This window comes from Esox lucius, chromosome 20, assembly GCF_011004845.1.
Source record: "Esox lucius isolate fEsoLuc1 chromosome 20, fEsoLuc1.pri, whole genome shotgun sequence".
NCBI classification, from domain to species: domain Eukaryota; kingdom Metazoa; phylum Chordata; class Actinopteri; order Esociformes; family Esocidae; genus Esox; species Esox lucius.
In genome coordinates this window covers 20,410,239-20,428,346 of record NC_047588.1, presented here as the reverse complement: position 1 = coordinate 20,428,346, position 18,108 = coordinate 20,410,239, and the positions used below count along the sequence as shown (strand labels likewise).

At 40.7% G+C, this 18,108-nt stretch overlaps 2 protein-coding genes and 1 long non-coding RNA gene across 7 annotated transcripts; 1 reads left to right on the top strand and 2 right to left on the bottom strand.

Annotated features, from left to right (window-relative positions):
• Positions 1–2,055: 2,055 nt before the first annotated feature.
• On the bottom strand, positions 2,056–5,376 carry LOC105019198. 5 transcript variants are annotated; one of them, XR_003777625.2, is made up of 4 exons: positions 5,124–5,376; positions 2,994–3,141; positions 2,287–2,458; positions 2,056–2,196 (listed from the first exon to the last, which is right to left on the bottom strand). It is a non-coding gene; the product is annotated as an uncharacterized LOC105019198 (long non-coding RNA). The 5 variants fall into 5 exon arrangements; XR_002195801.2 differs by lacking the exon at positions 2,994–3,141; XR_828635.4 differs by lacking the exon at positions 2,994–3,141 and having other exon boundaries at positions 2,287–2,423.
• A 21-nt stretch (positions 5,377–5,397) lies between these two features.
• hint3 (histidine triad nucleotide binding protein 3) lies at positions 5,398–9,694 on the top strand. The gene is made up of 5 exons (XM_010885172.5): positions 5,398–5,746; positions 6,070–6,187; positions 6,306–6,375; positions 6,580–6,706; positions 8,544–9,694. Exons 1-5 carry the CDS (start codon positions 5,609–5,611, stop codon positions 8,589–8,591), a joined length of 501 nt encoding a protein of 166 aa, XP_010883474.1. The 5' UTR covers positions 5,398–5,608; the 3' UTR covers positions 8,592–9,694.
• Positions 9,695–16,633: 6,939 nt separating this feature from the next.
• Positions 16,634–17,978, bottom strand: LOC105019200 (actin-binding Rho-activating protein). The gene is made up of 2 exons (XM_010885174.3): positions 17,809–17,978; positions 16,634–17,448 (listed from the first exon to the last, which is right to left on the bottom strand). The coding sequence occupies exon 2, from the start codon at positions 17,384–17,386 to the stop codon at positions 16,862–16,864; it is 525 nt and encodes a 174-aa protein (XP_010883476.2). The 5' UTR covers positions 17,387–17,448; positions 17,809–17,978; the 3' UTR covers positions 16,634–16,861.
• Positions 17,979–18,108: the final 130 nt, after the last annotated feature.

Sequence of the window (18,108 nt, the reverse complement as noted above, 5' to 3'; positions counted from 1 at the left end):
AATCTGTCATCAAGAAATAATTATTTCTAACAAAACCACATCTTTCTTCTTTCTGAAAGAAAGTATTGTGGACACCTGATCATCATACCTATATGAGTTGTTAGAAATCCCAATCCAAAATCATGAGCATTAATATGGAGTTGACCCCCCTTGCAGCTCTAACAGCCGCCACTCTTCAGGGAAGGTTTTCCACAAGTGGAGTGTCTTTGGTGGGAATTGTGCCCATTCAGCCAAAAGAGCATTTAGAGGTCAGGCACAAATGTTGGACAAGAAGGCCTGGCTCACAGTCGCCATTCCAATTTTTCCCAAAGGTGTTCAATGGGGTTGAGATCAGGGCTTTGTGCAGGCCACTCAAGTTCCTCATCAACCTTGTTGAACCATGTCTTTGTGGACCCCGCTTTGTGCACAGGGGCACAGTCATGCTGAAAAAGGGAAAGGGCCTTCCCCAAATGGCTGCCACAAATTTGGAAGCACCCAATTGTCTAAAATGTCTAAAATGTCTGTGTCTTATAGCATTAAGATTCCCTTTCTTTGGACTAAGGGGCCTAGCCCAAACCCTGAAACACAGACCATCATTCCTCCTCCTCCCAACTTTACCATAGGCACTATGCATTCTGGTAGGTTGCATTCTCCTGGCATCTGCCACCCCCAGATTCGTCTATCAGACTGCCAGATACTGAAGTGTGATTCATCACTCCAGAGAACACGTTTCCACTGCTCCAGAGTCCAGTGGCGGCGTGCTTTACACCACTCCAGCTGATGCTGGCATTGTGCACGTAGATATGAGTCTTGTGTACAGCTGCTCGGCCACAGAAGATTTTTTGTGAAGCTTCCGACAGAGTTCTTACGCTGATGTTGCTTCCAGAGGCAGTTTGAAACTCTGTGGTGAGGGATGTAAAAGATGATAGGCAATGTTTACACGCTACATGCTTCACTTGGTGGCCTTGCTCTGTGAGTTTGCGTGGTCTACCACTTTGCGGCTAGGCTGTTGTTGTTGTACTCATACTCTACATGCATGTCTTCAATAATTCTAACATTTTGCATAGTAACTATTCATTGTTCAGAGACATGAACTTGGTGTGTACAACTTATTAGATTGGAATCCCCAGCCTCATGTTTTTTTGGCACATACTGCAGACTCCTGTGTGTGACTTCCTAGGTTAGAACCCCTGGCTTGCTGATGTAATTACATTTTTGCCTGTATAACACAAAGACAACAATTTGTATTATATTGCAATACCTTATTGCAAGAAATGCCATATTGACAATCTCGTAGCTATGAAATCATGTTCAAGAAATGAACAGAAGTCATGGCTTAATGGTTCCCAGAGGTTATGGTGTGATGGTTTTAGAAGCATAGCTAAAATCTAACTTTTAACTTCTGGATCTAACTTTACTTCCTTTTAGGGATACAATCTGTGAGATAATGTAGAATAAAATAAGTCAGTATTTATACATTTTACCAGCACAGTTAGGGAAGTTAATGAGTGATGTTGGAGATAAGTCAAGGTTTCTTCCACTTACACACATAAGGTTGAATCAGGGTAGTCTTTCTGTGGTAAAATGCTACCACAAACTTTGCAATGATAAAGTAAGTAGGCCAGCAAGGCTTTCAATCATGGTAAGGGGCTACTTGGGAAATTAAGTAGGCAGATGCATGCGTCATGGGCACTTATTTTCCACCCCCGTCTTTCCGAGATTCTGGATGTGGAGGTAGAACAAAGATTGACTATGCCTCTACACATTTTAAAAACATTACTGATTATAGTACTTCCAAATGGCGAATAGGTACAAACATTTGTGTATTGAACAAACAATAAAAAGATAAGGAAACTCTTTAAAAAACATCATATGGATAAAACTATTATTGTTTTGTACTTTTTTTTTATATCAATTTACTTTTTAAATGTAAGAAAAAGATTAGCCAAAAATGGGGGCATTAATGAAAATAATGTGTTAGGGGAGCTACCACTAGTGGACCCAAGCGCACAACGCCAGACACAAACAACTTAATGCAAGGGTGTTTAATGAAGGGTGGGGGTAGAAGGACAAGGTCGGCATGGTCGGAGGGTTGAGGGCTGGGCTGGTAGGCAGGGCAAGGCAGACAGGGCAGCGAGGTAGGCAGGCAGCATGGGCAGGGCAGGTTGACTGGCAGGCAGGCAGGTGGATGAGATTGTAAGCAGGAAGGGAGTATCTCTGAACAGAGGAGAACAATGTTAGGAACAGCAAGAACAACAACCCAACCGGTATTCTCTAAATTGAGGTACAGAGCAGCTGCGTGACTACCAGGTAATGAACAACAATGATCTGGCGATGAGTGGATGGGAAACCAAGGTATTTAACAGCAAGCTGATGAAGAAATGAACAGCAGGTGTGGAGACTTGAGGAGGTGTGGTGGAAAGTAGAAACTGGACCGCAGGATCCTGGAGCCGGCGACCAAACACACAGATAATGTAGCCTTTGAAACAAAAATTAATAATCTCAGATATTATTAATACATTAGCAATTTCTTAGACTCAGTTGTAATGCATATTTGATGATGCAGCAGTTAGAATACAAAAATATAACACCTGTACAAACACAAGAACGTGTATGTTGGAGGTGTTGCTTAATATATTAATATTCCTGTAAATCTTCATGATGATCTTTTGTCTGTGGAGTTCAAGTTTTGCGCTTAAAGGTTAATTTGCCTCATCTTAAACATCTTCTTTTAGTGTGCTTATACAGCTCCGAAAAAAATTTAAAGACCACCTGCACCTTTTTCTTTCCTTTCCAAAAAAGTTGAAAAGGAAAGTTTTGAGTGAGGTACCACTAAATCACGGCACTAGAAGCTTACCCACTGGTCAGACACCATTAAGCATTGTGTTAAAATGACTGACGTTTCTTACTACTTTTGAGGAGATACGAATGCGGGACCTATAGTTTGCAGGTCCGCTACTCTAACCACTACGCTATTTAACAAGGGGTACTCAGTAAGTCATTCACTCACTCACTCAGTTAGAGACATTTGCTCTTCTTGGCCGCCTCCGCTTACGCGGTCCAGCAAAACTTATTTTGCTAGTCCCAAAAGTGTGCCTGTAGATGCTCAACTGTCAGACTGGTGAGCAGTAGGGCCCGGTGAGGAAAAGGACTAAATTGAACCTGTTTTAAAGTGTACAAAAAGCCAGTGAATTAGGATACATTAAACAACTGTTTAACTAGACATTTTACCTGGGAGATTTTTCCTCTTACTGCTGTACATATTTTAGTTTTTGTATATTGACTGTCATATGACATTTCTGTACTGAATGCTGGACAAATAAATGACCACTAGGATAATAAAGACTACTACAGTAGTGAGTTAGTAAAGATGCATGTGGCAGTCTAAAAAGGTTGTATAAATACACTGACAACAATTGCATTAACATTAATTTTGTCTATGTGTAGCCTATATTCCATAATTATGATGGTTATTTGCAAAAATGCAATACTAATATACTAAATATTGAATCTGGTACATATTGAAGCAGATCTGGCTCTAGATTGCTTTGATTGAGGGGTTATTGGGAAATCTTCGGGGGGCAGGATTTTTTTCTATCCATTATATAATATGTGATGTAAAATATAGGGCTTTTGGCTGCTTTCCCCTAATACCTTTAGGAATTGTCAACTGAGAAATGTTTCAATGATGCCCAGTTTCAAAACTGCCTAAAAGAAAATGTACATTTTCTGATAACTTAAAGAATGAATGGATATTAGAATGGTTTATAACAAATCCTCTTTTTTACCTACCTCCAATCCCACTCTTCCATTCTATATTTCTTATAGTTATACATTAACTTAAAAAAATAGACAATACAGTATATATTTTTGTGATTGTCCTTGCTTTAGCCTTTCCTAAACACTTCAAACATTCCCAATATTTGCCTTGAAACTCAATCTTTAGTGCATTTTTGCAATTTGTTAACCCTCTGTAAAAATCACATCTCTATCATTGTGTGCGTCCAGGTTAACTGACTACACCAGCCACGGTCGTTCACCATTCCAGGTTGAATGCACGAGTGGTTGACCAAATAAACGTTATGGGAATGATTTAAGAATGGACTGCACTTGTGTTCAGCCCATGCTTGAACAACTATGTCGGTTCTGTAACAAAGTGGAAGCAAGGGCGAAGACAAGCGAGCGGCCGAACGCGACATCTTGGGGGGAATCAGGTGCACTACTTGCGCCTAAACATTCCGACATCCGCAGAGGTGCTACGTGGATTTGGGACCAAAAAATCGGTACATATTCGTAATGGAATGTCTATGCTATCAAAACAAATATAATCAACTTTAGTCAATGCACATAGCAAGCAATCTAGTAGCTAGGTAGACACGTGTGTGAGATGCCCAAGTCAATAACTCTCAAAGCCCTGGTCGAGGACGAGTGGTCGCGCAAAACTGCACACAAACAAAAAACAAAAATATTTTGTTCCCCATAAGATATAAAACTCCAACAATTAGGGTCTAAAGGTAATGTATTCGTTTCTTAATACAAGACCAGTAACACAACTGATAAAACAGACAGACTAGTCTGCGCGCTGAGTTTTATGGGCCATTTCGCCGAATCGGTGCCTTTTGCGTCCCCAGGACATTACATGCATAAATATGCATGAAAATGATCTGTTTAACACATTATATTATCAAGCAATATGTCCTGCACTTTGTCCTAATTGCAATTTAAAGATTCATCATGTAAAACCTTAATAAAAACATAGATAATGATTAGAATCCTTCAGACTTTTTTGTGTGTTATTGTGTGACTATTTCAAATTTTGTAAATAAAAAAACATTTTCTCCTTGTAAATTCATATGTTATATTTTACGTTTTTTACTTTCTTCGCGGCCAAGGCACTTAATAGACCGACTGCCGATGTATATGTCTTGCAGGCTCTTGCCCTACAGAGTGGACGAGAGGTATTGTCGATAATAATCTATATTTTGTCAATAATCAATGTACTATTTTTGGTCAAAACAGCATCGTTATGCAAAAACTAAAATATATTGTTGAATAAACTAGGTGTGTAATAAGGTTATTGTATTCCGCTGAATTCATGTTTTCTAAGTGCCATCTTAAATCCTTGTTAATTTAGTGTGGTTTACCTTTCTTCTCTTTTAATTAGGGCGTTTTTTGGGGGATTTTTTCTCCCGCTTCCAGGCTTCCACTGTTAACCCCCGTGTTTCACGCATAGACTGTAGTTTTCACGTCACAACGCTATGAACTGTGGGCAATTCCATCAGGTCAGTAGAAATGCGGACTTATGAAAAGGGTGCATAAAGGGATACAACATTTCTGCGAGAGAGCCCTCGACGATTTGACAGTGGGACAGCCCTAAGCCCTCACAGACTTAGCGAGAACAAGTCCGTGAGTGTTATTGATATTGGGCCCTAGTATTCTGACGTGAGACAATTATTAATTATTGTTTCCAACTCCGAGTTAGTGTGTGTGTCAGTGCTGCCCTCTAGTGGTGACTATTTCTTACTGCAAGGTTCGATTATCGCGTTATCGTTTACTTTCCCTTCAAACTCACCGAGCATTGATTGAATCGATTTAAAGACCTTGCCCAGTTTGACACTGTATCAACAACATGGCAACAAACGGTGGCTCAGAACCTGCGAATGACGATATATCTAAAACAAACTTACATCAAGGCGATGGATACGATAGGAAATGCACATTCTGTAAGATTGTCAATAAAGAAGTGGCCACGGAACTTCTTTATGTTGTAAGTTTACAAGAGTTTACTAGTAAATTATCTACCTAGATAATTATATTAGGCTATTGTATTGTGCTTCTAGTTTGCTTGCTTGCTAACGTTACCTAGCTACATGTGAACTATCACGCAAAGATTATGACAGCTAGTATAATTTCCGGCTCAATTTTGGGTATGAATCCATTTTGTTCTTTGATCAACTATAATTTCTTTTACGAACAATATTAAAGACTAAAATTCAATGGTGGTTATTTACAAGTTGACAGTGCTGGTGAAGGATTCAACTGGAGGTACACGAACAGTGAACACTTCCTGTCTGTCTTGTCTCTTGACAGGACGAGGAGGTCACGTGCTTCAGAGACATCAAACCTGGAGCTCCCCATCACTACTTGGTGGTGCCCACAAAACATGTTGGAGACTGTAAATCACTAAACAAACAGCATGTACCATTAGGTAGGAAAAGCAAGTCCTGTTTTTAGTGGTCTATTATCTGTGTTTTGTACTGTGCTTATTGGTCTGCCTTTATGTTTGTGCTTGTGTTGGTTGACTATTTTGCTGTGTCACTATTCAGTGGAGAAAATGGTGGAGACAGGGAAGAAAATTCTCCAGAAAAACAATGTGTTAGATCTCAGCGATGTCAGGTATGATCCACCTAAGTCATGATTCAAATGAAATTAGGTTTGTTAATCGTAGGGGCTCCTCTAAATCAGAAAAGTACATTTTCACTGCATGCATTGTCAACATCATACTCAATGACAACACATAAAATGTAAAATCACACCCAAAATGTGCAAAATTAACCAGATTCAGAGAGGAAAAAACTTAATGACTGTGTCTGCCTACAGATTTGGTTTCCACTGGCCCCCTTTCTGTTCTGTCTCTCACCTGCACCTCCATGTGCTAGCACCGGCCAGTCAGATGGGGTTAATGTCCAGCCTTTTCTACAGACTCAACTCCTATTGGTTTGTCACTGTAAGCCCTTTCTAAATGGCAGAATTTATCATTCGGCCCTGTAATACTCTTTTCAGACATGGACTGTGGCATGGGCACCAAACCTGCTCTGGAGATTTTTTTAAATGCCACTGAACAGGCCTTGGTCTGAAAGGGATATTAGTTCTTCTGATCATTGTGGGATATTTACACTAAATAATTTAATAAGATCTATATACAGTTGAAGTTGGACATTTACATATACCTTAGCCAAATACATTTAAACTCAGTTATTCACAATTCCTGACATTTTATCCTAGTAAAAATTAGGTTAGGATCATCACTTAATTTTAAGAATGTGAAATGTCAGAATAGTAGTATTCACCCGGCACAGCCAGAAGAGGACTGGTCACCCCTCTGAGCCTGGGTCCTCTCTAGGTTTCTTCCTAAAATTCGACCTTCTTAGGGAGTTTTTCCTAGCTACTGAAATTCAACACTACTGTTGTTTGCTCCTTGGGGTTTAAGGACTGGTGTTTCTGTAAAGCACTTTGTGACAACTGCTGTTGTAAAAAGGGCTTTATAAATACATTTGATTGATTGAAATACATTTGATAGTAGTGAGAGATTGATTTCAGCTTTTATTTATTTGATCACATACCCAGTGAGTCAGAAGTTTACATACACTCAATTAGTATTTGGTATCATTGCCTTTAAATTGTTTGACTTAGATCAATCTTATCAGGTAGCCTTACACAAGCTTCCCACAATAAATTGGGTGTAGTTTGGCCCATTCCTCCTGACAGAACTGTTTTAACTGTGTCAGGTATGTAGGCCTCCTTGCAGGCACAGGCTTTTTCAGTTCTGCCCACAAACCTTCTGTGGGATTGAGGTTAGGGCTTTGTGATGGCCACTCCAGTACCTTGACTTTGTTGTCCTTAAGCCATTTTGCCACAACTTTGGAAGTATGCTTGGGGTCATTGTCCATTTGGAAGACCCATTAGTGACTAAGCTTTATCTTCTTGCCTGATGTCTTGAGATGTTGCTTCAATATATCCACATACGTTTCTTTCCTCATGATGCCATCTATTTTGTGATGTGAACCTGTCCCTCCTGCAACAAAACACCCCCACAATATAATGTTGCCACCCCTGTGCTTCACGGTGGGGATGGTGTTCTTCAGCTTGCAAGCCTCCCCATTTTTCCTGTTGTTCTTGGATTGATTTTCACTTTTTGGTCACATGGTGTTTATACTTGCATACTGTTTGTACAGATGAACATGGTAACTTTAGGTGTTTGGAAATTGCTCCCAAGGATGGACCAGACGTGTTGAGGTCTACAATTTCATTTCTGAGTTCTTGGCTGATTTATTTTGATTTTCACTTGATGTCAAGCAAAAAGGCACTGAGTTTGAAGGTATGCCTTGAAATACATCCACAAGTACACCACCAATTAACTCAAATTATGTCGATTAGACAGAAGCTTCTAAAGCCATGACATAGTTTTCCAAGCTGTTTAACAGCACAGTCAACCTCGTGTAGATAAACCTCGGACCCACTGGAGTTGTGATATAGTGAATTATAAGTGAAATGATCTGAGCGTAAACAACTGTTGGAAGAATTAGAATTACTTTATGCGCAAAGTAGATGTCCTGGAACGACTTGCCAAGAATATAGTTCTTTAACATGAAATCTGTTGAGTGGTTGAAAAATTGGTTTCAATGACTTCAACCTTAGTATATGTAAACGTCTGACTTCAACTGTAGCTCTATTTTAAACCAGGCGTAAAAAATGAACAGGAAAATTACACCGCTTTTTACAGTATGTCCAATATGCCATTTCACCATTGAAAGCTCTGAGTTATGTGTGTTTGTGTCTTTCAGGCAGACCAGTTGATTCAGCATCTGAACTCTAAGGGAGAGGCCAACTGAGTGGTGGGGTGTTGTTTGGGCTGGTCCAGCAAGAAACTTACTTGGACTGGTAGTTACCGCACTGCTGGTGAAGTGAGCAGGTCAGGCCTGGTGTGGACTCCTGTAGTTCTGTTTGTGAGTTGACTCTATTGTACTCACTGGAGGGTTACAGTAAGACGGAGGATGTTGAAGCTCAATTGAGGTTAAGTCTAGTATTGAGTTGAACCTAATTAATCGTAAGGCCAAATATCATTCCAAAGGTATGCAAAAAAGATTAAAATAATACCATAGATCTGACTTAAATTACATTTAGATTGTTAGTCAATTTAACCCAAAAATCACCAGTATCGGTATAAGTATTAAAGGTGCCCACTAGTGGCCTATCCTGCTCCTATTTTGACATAATTCTGTCATAGACCTTAATTCCAGTTTTGGTTCCAAAGCTGATTACTGTATACCCCTCATACTGTACTCAACTCTGGACCCCGAAGCCAGGTCTACTCTGTTTTTTCATTGCAACCTTGTAATCAGGGATTGATTTAGACCTTCGATACCAGGTGAGTGCAATTAATGAGTTAGAATAGAAAACCAGCAGGCACTGGACCTCGTAGTGTAGGAGTTGAGTAACCCTGCTGTTTTCCATACTTATTGACGTAGACTGTTGTACAACATCATAAGTAAGCTCTGATCATTGTCGTTCAGGTCAGAGTGGGGGATTTCTACTGGCATGGGGCTTTAATGTAAAAACAGATTCAATAATCAATCATAAGTGATGTTAGCAGGGTCTACTGGGAGACATATTGTCAGTAGAATAAAAAGGACGGTTCCCATAGGAATGGTAAAATTACTGAAAGCAGTCAAACCTATGTAGTATGACCTTGTTTTATGTCACACTCATGATCAAAAAAGCGACTGTTTTGCATGAATGATAATCAATAATTACAGTATATTTGAGGAATCACAAACAAAGATGTAATAAGTTACTACTTTGTATAAAAAAGATGTATGTATGACCTGTTAATTAATCAAAGAAGAATTTGGAATTAATTATTTTTATTATATTTATTAGATTGAATGTTTAAAGATGGTTCATAACATAGCATAACGGGCTGTTAATTTTTTTTGTTTATCCTCTTGATCTTTCATAAAAAATATTAACAAAAATCTAACCTTTAATTAAAGCAAAATAATTTAGAAATAATTTCTTATTATAAAACAAATATTATAAAACAAATATTTCTCAAATGTCTGTGCCACAATTATTGGCACCCATTAATTTAATACTTTGTACAACTTCCCTTTGCTAAGATAAGAGCTTCGGCCTATAATGCAAAATGAGGTTGGAGAACATATGACATGGGACCTGAGACCAATCCTCCATTCAGAATCTCTCCAGATCCTTCAGATTCTGAGGCCCATGCTTGTACAATATATCTTGTTAATATAAGTTGTCTTGGGCCTTTAGAAAAAAACAACCCACAACATCAAAGATACACCACCATACTTTACAGAGGGGATGAAGTACTTTTCTGCATGGCAAATTTTCTGTTACACCAAACCCACCTTTGTTTGTTTCCAAAAAAACGATGGTTAATGTGATTATAGAACCTGGTTTAGTTGAAAGTTCCTGTTACGTTTGGCAAACTGTAGGTGCTTGAGTTTGTCAACCATCCCAAAGAGTGTGGTTATGTTGGTGAGGTGGGATCTAATTGTAGTTTGGGAAATATAGCCATTTTCTGAATTGTGCAACAACCTTTTGTCGCACATTATTATTGTATTATCTGGTCTTTACCATAATGATGAATGACTATGGGAATCTGGCCTGTGTGTCACCTCATATTTATACCTCAGTAATCAGGAAGTCATGGCTTACCACTTCAGTGTCCTTAATCACTCAATTCTTAGGAGATTTTGCTCATAAGAATTTCTGTTAGTGCCAATAAGATGTTTTGTTGAAAAATATTAATTTCACTTTGATTGTTTTTTTACTTCAGTTAAACATTAGATTTTTGTGTATATTCTAAATGAAAGACCAAGAAGATTAACAGCAAATATTTTTTTCACTGCCTGTTTTGCTCATGTTTACCAAGGGTGCCAATATCAATATATACAGTATGTTGCTGTATATACAATAATTATGGTGCGTGAAATGCAAAACCTAATGTTTTTGTAATTCTTGATTGATGTCACTAAAGTAATGTCATTATAACATGCATGTATGTAATTACTGGTCATAGTTAGGTAAATAAATGTTGCATTGCTGCTTCTCTCTGTATCATTGTCAGTGTGGTGGGTGGTTGGGTGGGAACCGCTAGATTTCTTGATGCTCATTCATTAATGGGAAATATCAGTTAATAACACTCAATGAAACATACTTTTAATGTTTATTTGTAAAAAAAAATAAGTATAACCAAATTTTACACTTTTCTGGAACACTTTGAAATACTTTTCAAATGTGTTTTTACTAAAATATAACAATGCACAAAGTTGTTCTAAAGGGTAATGCTATACAATTCTTTGGATCGATATGTTAATAAAGGTTCAGTCATTGATTTACTCAATTAATAAAAATAGTCAATCTCCCTGCTATGGTTTTGGTAAACTGTTAAGGGATGAGGGCATATGGCATGAAAAATGTACCACAATGTTTTTACAGTAGTTATAGGGTTGTTTACTGCTCATGCATTCTTATTTCAATGCCAAAACAACTACTTGTGTGCATGGTCAAAAAGACAAGTGTGGAATTTGCTAAATAGCATTGGTACTTTGATTGATTGGAGCTGGTGCATTGGGTCAGTGCATTGTAATACTCAGACTGTATGTTCCTCACTTGGTCATTTCATATACGTGCTCACTAATATTCTGTAGATTCTGCAACCCTATTGATTAGCCTACCAGAAGATGTACAGGGGCTAATATTTTAAACTGGGATAATTACAGTTTTGTCTAAATTACACTGTAGGGGATTGGAAATACAACTTTGCTAAAGTGCGCTAATTAGTACAGGACATGGCGATGCTATCATGAATTAGCAAAGTCTGTGAAAATTAGCTTGCATATAAACGTTAACTAAAATCTGGTTGATTCACCTCAATATTAACTAGCTGATTAACAATATTCTGCATCTGAAATCAAATTGGTGACAAATTTTGACAAATGGTTTACCTACTAATTATTTTCCTTAGAGATTGTAGTTTTTTCAATCATTAGGAATTCACAAATCTTGCCTCTGGAGTTTACGTCTAATGTTGTTACTGCAATCTACCTAACACCAGATGCTAATGCTAAACTAGCAATGAAAGAGCTGCAGGCTGCTAATAGCAAGCAGCAAACATCCCAGCCGGATGGTGCCTATGTTGTGGGAGGCGATTTCAATCACTCAAATCTGGAAACAGTTTTTCCCAAATTCCCAAATACACTGGACCAGGTGTACACAAACTTTCCAGAGGCATACAAAGCCATTCCCCTCCTCCACCTGGGTCAGTCTGACCACCTCTCATTGTTCCTACTTCCCAAGTATTTACCCCTCATTAAACGAGTGAAACCATCAGTGAGGTCAGTCAAAGTGTGGCCAGAGGGAGCAGACTCACTACTACAACACCAGTTTCAACACAAAGAGTGGCCAACCGAAGATGAGTTGCTTGCCACTCAAGCCACCCTTGACTCCCATAGGGACACTGACACATGCTTCCTTCGTTCTGGATTACATCAAACACCTACACCAATGAAACCCATAAACTAATAAAGACTTGCCCCAACCAGAAGCCATGGATGAACAGGGGGGTCTGACAACTGCTAAAGGCACGCAATGCGATCCAGCGATGCGGAAGCCTACAGCTCATCCAGGGCAACATGAAGGGGCATCAAGATGGCAAAAAATTACCACAAACTGCTGATTGAGGAACAATTCAACAACAACTCTGATCCACAACGGATGTGGCAAGCCATCCAAGCTATGACACAACTTCCCCTCCTCCAACCTGATGCTGGACACTGGTGTTCCACAAGGCTGCGAGTCCCCTCCTGTACTCCCTCTTCACCCACGACTGCTTCCTGTACACAGCTCCAACACCATCGTCAAGTTCGCAGACAACACCATGGTTGTAGGCCTGATCAGTGACAATGACGAGTCAGCTTACAGGGAATGAGGTCAAGCGCCTGGCGGCATGGTACGCTGACAACAACCTGGCCCTAATTGTGGAGTCATGCCCCAGTTCCCATCGATGGCACTGAGGTGGAGCGTGTTTCCAGCTTCAAATTCCTGGGTGTCCACATCTCCGAGGACCTCTCCTGGTCCCTCAACCGCTCAGCTCTGGTCAAAAAGGTGTGGCAGCGCCTGTACTTCTTTAGGAGCCCGTCTCCCAAGATCCTTGTGAACTTTTACCACCGCACAATTGAAAGCATTCTGACTAACTGCGCCACGGTGTGCTTTAGTGGTTGCTCTGTAGCTGACCGGAAGGCACTGCAACGGGTGGTGAAAACTGCCCAGCCCATCACGGGTACACAGCTCCCAGCCCTCGTAGATGTCCAGCGCAAGTGGTGTCTGCGCAGGGTGCGCAGCATTGCCAGTGACCCTTCAAATCCATCCCACAAACTATTTACACTCCTCCCATCAGGCAGACTGTACACGTCTCCATTCTCACAACAGCAGGTTCAGGAACAGTTTCTTTCCATCTCCTGTAACCTGCTGAACTCTGTGACCCATCACTAACCATATCCACCCTTTGTACTACTGGATTTTGGTACTGGCTTACAAGTCTGATAAGGAAGTTTGCAGTTGTCTACAGGCATGTGTCATTGCTGCTATTCCTGTATTTCATTTGCACATGCCGACTTGCACCTTAAAATTGCCCTCATTGCACATTTTGAATTGCCACTGTACTTGCATTTTCAGTTGTTACATACACACGTCTACCTTGGGAATCTCATTGCTGCTATCCCTGCATTTCAGTTGCACATGCTATCCTACTTGCCTCAACTGCAAATTCAAAATTATATAATTTTTTGCCTGACCATGTAAGCGGAGCAAATGTCTCTTAGTGAGGGAGCGAGCGACCCTTGTTAAATAGCGTAGTGGTTAAATACCGGTCGCTGACTTTCATGCAAGTGACCAGTATTCGAATCTTGCCCCAAACAAATTATGCTTTAAGATTTGTTCAGGATAGACAAAAAAATTCACTGGCTACAACCTTCAGTAGTTATGTTATAGTAAGCCTAAAATAAACTGTTTACGGTTATATTGCAACTATTTCTGGTGGATTTTCTTGTTCAATGACAAAGTTGAATCTAATCTTCAACTGCATTGAGTTAAATGCTCAGTTGAACATCTGCCCCAAAACATGCATTCCATTTAAGATTTAAATATATTCAGTATTAGAGGAATGATTTGCTCCACAGCATTTACTCGCTAGAAATTATTTTGGCACATACAAAAGCGCATCCTAAAATGCAGAAACATTTGGTTGGAAAATGGAAAAGTGCCCCTTTTCCATTTGACAAATGATTATCTAAACTTAAACCCACAGCATTTTGTTTGTCAAAATATAAAAAAATCCAGTTTTGTAAGCTGGTTGACCAAAGTGAAAGTAAACCAATAGTTTGATGCGCTGTTGCTGTAACTCAGAGGTATCAAACTGGTTTCACGAAGGGCAGAGTGTCTGCAGGTTTTCGCTTTTTCCTAAAACTTGGTTCCCAGTTCAGACCTAAACAACCAGCTGAGGGTAGAAACTAACCAATTAGTGACCTAATTAATCAATCAAGTACAAGGTGAGAGCGAAAACCTGCAGACACACAGCCCTCCGTGGAACCGGCTTGATACCTCTGCTGTGAGTCATCTGACATCCACTAGGTGGAGCAAATTCATTTTAAATTCAGATTTTACCAAAAACAGTCCTGTCTAAAAAGATAACTCCGTACTTGGTGAAGGTCTAAATCTGATACTATTGGATAGGTTTATAACCAATATGGTAGTAGCTGCCCCAGGTGTGGGGGCAGAGAGGGTGAAACTGTTCAGGTTTTGAAGTTATTTGGCAACTGTATTTTCAAAGAGTATATACTCGGTTCCCTGCCTTAACTTGCCTACACACGTGGTTCATCAAGCACTTCATTCAGATGAATACTTGAGCAGTGAATATATACTTTTCATTATATTTATGCACAGACTATTACTCAATGTAATATTTTCCATATGTTTACATACACTCACCTAAAGGATTATAAGGAACACCTGTTACATTTCTCATGAATGCAATTATCTAATCAACCAATCACATGGCAGTTGCTTCAATGCATTTAGAGGTGTGGTCCTGGTCTAGACAATCTCCTGAACTCCAAACTGAATGTCAGAATGGGAAAGAAAGGTGATTTAAGCAATTTTGAGTGTGGCATGGTTGTTGGTGCCAGATGGGCTGGTCTGAGTATTTCACAATCTGCTCAGTTACTGGGATTTTCACGCACAACCATTTCTAGGGTTTACAAAGAATGGTGTGAAAAGGGAAAAACATCCATTATGCAGCAGTCCTGTGGGCGAAAATGCCTTGTTGATGCTAGAGGTCAGAGGAGAATGAGCTGACTGATTCAAGCTGATAGAAGAGCAACTTTGACTGAAATAACCACTCGTTACAACCGAGGTATGCAGCAAAGCATTTGTGAACTTTGAGGCGGATGGGCTACAACAGCAGAAGACCCCACCGGGTACCACTCATCTCCACTACAAATAGGGAAAAGAGGCTACAATTTGCAAGAGCTCACCAAAATTGGACAGTTGAAGACTGGAAGAATGTTGCCTGGTCTGATGAGTCTCGATTTCTGTTGAGACATTCAGATGGTAGAGTCAGAATTTGGCGTAAACAGAATGAGAACATGGATCCATCCTGCCTTGTTACTACTGTGCAGGCTGGTGGTGGTGGTTAATGGTGTGGAGGATGTTTTCTTGGCACACTTTAGGCCCCTTAGTGCCAATTGGGCATGGTTTAAATGCCATGGCCTACCTGAGCATTGTTTCTGACCATGTCCATCCCTTTATGACCACCATGTACCCATCCTCTGATGGCTACTTCCAGGAGGATAATGCACCATGTCACAAAGCTCGAATCATTTCAAATTGGTTTCTTGAACATGACAATGAGCTCACTGTACTGAAATGGCCCCCACAGTCACCAGATCTCAACCCAATAGAGCATCTTTGGGATGTGGTGGAACGGGAGCTTCGTGCCCTGGATGTGCATCCCACAAATCTCCATCAACTGGAAGATGCTATCCTATCAATATGGGCCAACATTTCAAAAGAATGCTTTCAGCACCTTGTTGAATCAATGCCACGTAGAATTAAGGCTGTTCTGAAGGCGAAAGGGGGTCAAACCCAGTATTAGTATGGTGTTCCTAATAATCCTTTAGGTGAGTGTATACAGTATGTGTGCAATTCTGTGGATATTCTGTTCTAGATCAGGTCCACTGAACCTTGTGAAATGTAAAAGCAATACATATGATAAAGTGCCGTCTGGCACAGGGGTGTGAAGGTGAATGGAAAGGTTTGATACTGTCCACCCTTTCTGTCTTGCCAGGTGTGCTCTCATCGCCTCTGGGATGCCCTCTCTCCAATGCCATTCAGGGGGCGGAGTCACTGGCTTGTTGCTGTCTCTCCAGTGCACCCATTGTGCAATTGGAGTGAACTCTGTTGGCAATACTCTGCCCTCATTCAGGGTGGTTGCAGTTGGTTGGTGTCCCTTTGGTTGATGCTTTGCAATGTGGGTGGATTGATTTCCTGCCTGTTGGGCCCTGTCCGGCGCTTCCCCCGAATAGGGCCACAGTGTCACAGTCTCAGCCGTAAGGTTTTATACTGCTATATTATTGTGCTGGGGGAGTGGGGTCAGTTCTCCTTCTCCATTGTAAATCCTTGTAAATCTAAGGAATGTGCTCTCAAAAAATTCCTTGTCTCCTGCTTTGTTTAAACTAAAGAGGACATGAGGTCTTGGTCCTACTGGTTGTGTTGCAGATCAAGACGAATACCTGACGATTCCAGCTTCCACTCTGCTGACCCCCCCCCCCCCCCCCAACCATTTATTCAAGAGCAAGAAAACCTGATTAGACCTGTCAGCTAATCATCACTCTTGATTAGTGAATCAGGGTTGACTGTTCAGGGCAGCAACAAAATTGTGTAACATCTAGGGGTGCCTAGAGACTAGAAGCCTGGGGGACATTTCTGGATAGAGAATTGGTCACTATATTGTCCATGTGCTGCCTCCTTTGGGTCGCTGAAGCAGCATAATAACAACCCTGTCATGTCATTATGGTCACTTGAGCAATTTGATGGGGACCCTGTCATCCTGTCCCTGCCATAGCATCTCCCCTTCAAAGCTGACCAGGCCTTGCTTTCTGGCCCTCAGTAGAATTCCCACCAGCTTGTTGGAGATGGTCACGTAGTGATCAAACAGCTTCTTAAACTCCACCGTCGCCACCATTCTCTCTCCACTGCCTCCATTTGCACCCACACCACTCTCCCCGATGTCCCTGATCACCTGGCAAAGCTCCTCCACTTCACGACTAATGTGGACGTGGGCGTCCCGACCCCTCCGCTCTGTCATGGAGCCTTCCAGGGGCCGTCCGTAGCCATCCTGTCCCCGCTGGAGCACCTGCTGCTTGGCAGTTGCACTCTCCATGGTGCCCTGGTCATTACTGAAGGGGTTGTGTTTCTGGTACTCCTGGTGCTCGTTGGACCATCTCTGCCAGGTCTCCTTTAAGCCTTTTACTGATACCACACATGCTGTCCTGTCATCACTGTAACACTTATAAGGTGCATCGGTCTCCATGACTGACATGTCTGTCAGCTGTGTCTTGTGCTTATTAAGGGGCTGGTTTACTTTCAAGAATGTTTCATCTTCTGTTGGTATAGTAAAAGTTTGAATTAGCACAACTGTTGAGTTGTCAAAGCCTATTGGCCTAAGTCTACATTGTGTAATATAGTCTAGAACAATTTGAGGTATGAATTTATAGCTTAAATCACACCCTGAATAAAGTTATAAAAAACATCCAGCAAACAGATCGTGACAGTAAAATATTACATTTAGGGATGCAAAGTCAATACGTATAAATTAGGCATATGGATTTGCAAACTGCAGGTCACAATGTCATGCCACTTTTACAGTCTCCAAGTAGCGACTTAGCTATTGCTTATCCGATGTTCTTTGCCTAACGAGGAAGAGCAGAATTAATTGGTCCAGATTTGCTTTTAAGAACGTACCTTACTCTTCTTGACACGAACACACTTGTTTCTGAAGAATATTTGTCTGTTGGCAACAATGTATTCAGGTTATGGAACTTAATTAGAAGCGTGCTCAATCGGTTACTTTTTCTACCCACAGTGAAAACGGTGATGGGCATCCCATGTATCCAATGATAAGGGATGATGTAGCAGAATGTTGATCCAAGCGTGGGTGTCACGTGCCCTGCTGTCAGTGAGGTTCTAAAGCAAAGCAGCTTACGGTTGGGATTAGTCGGTGAATTATTAATAGCAGTCTATAGTAAAATTATGCTGCATACT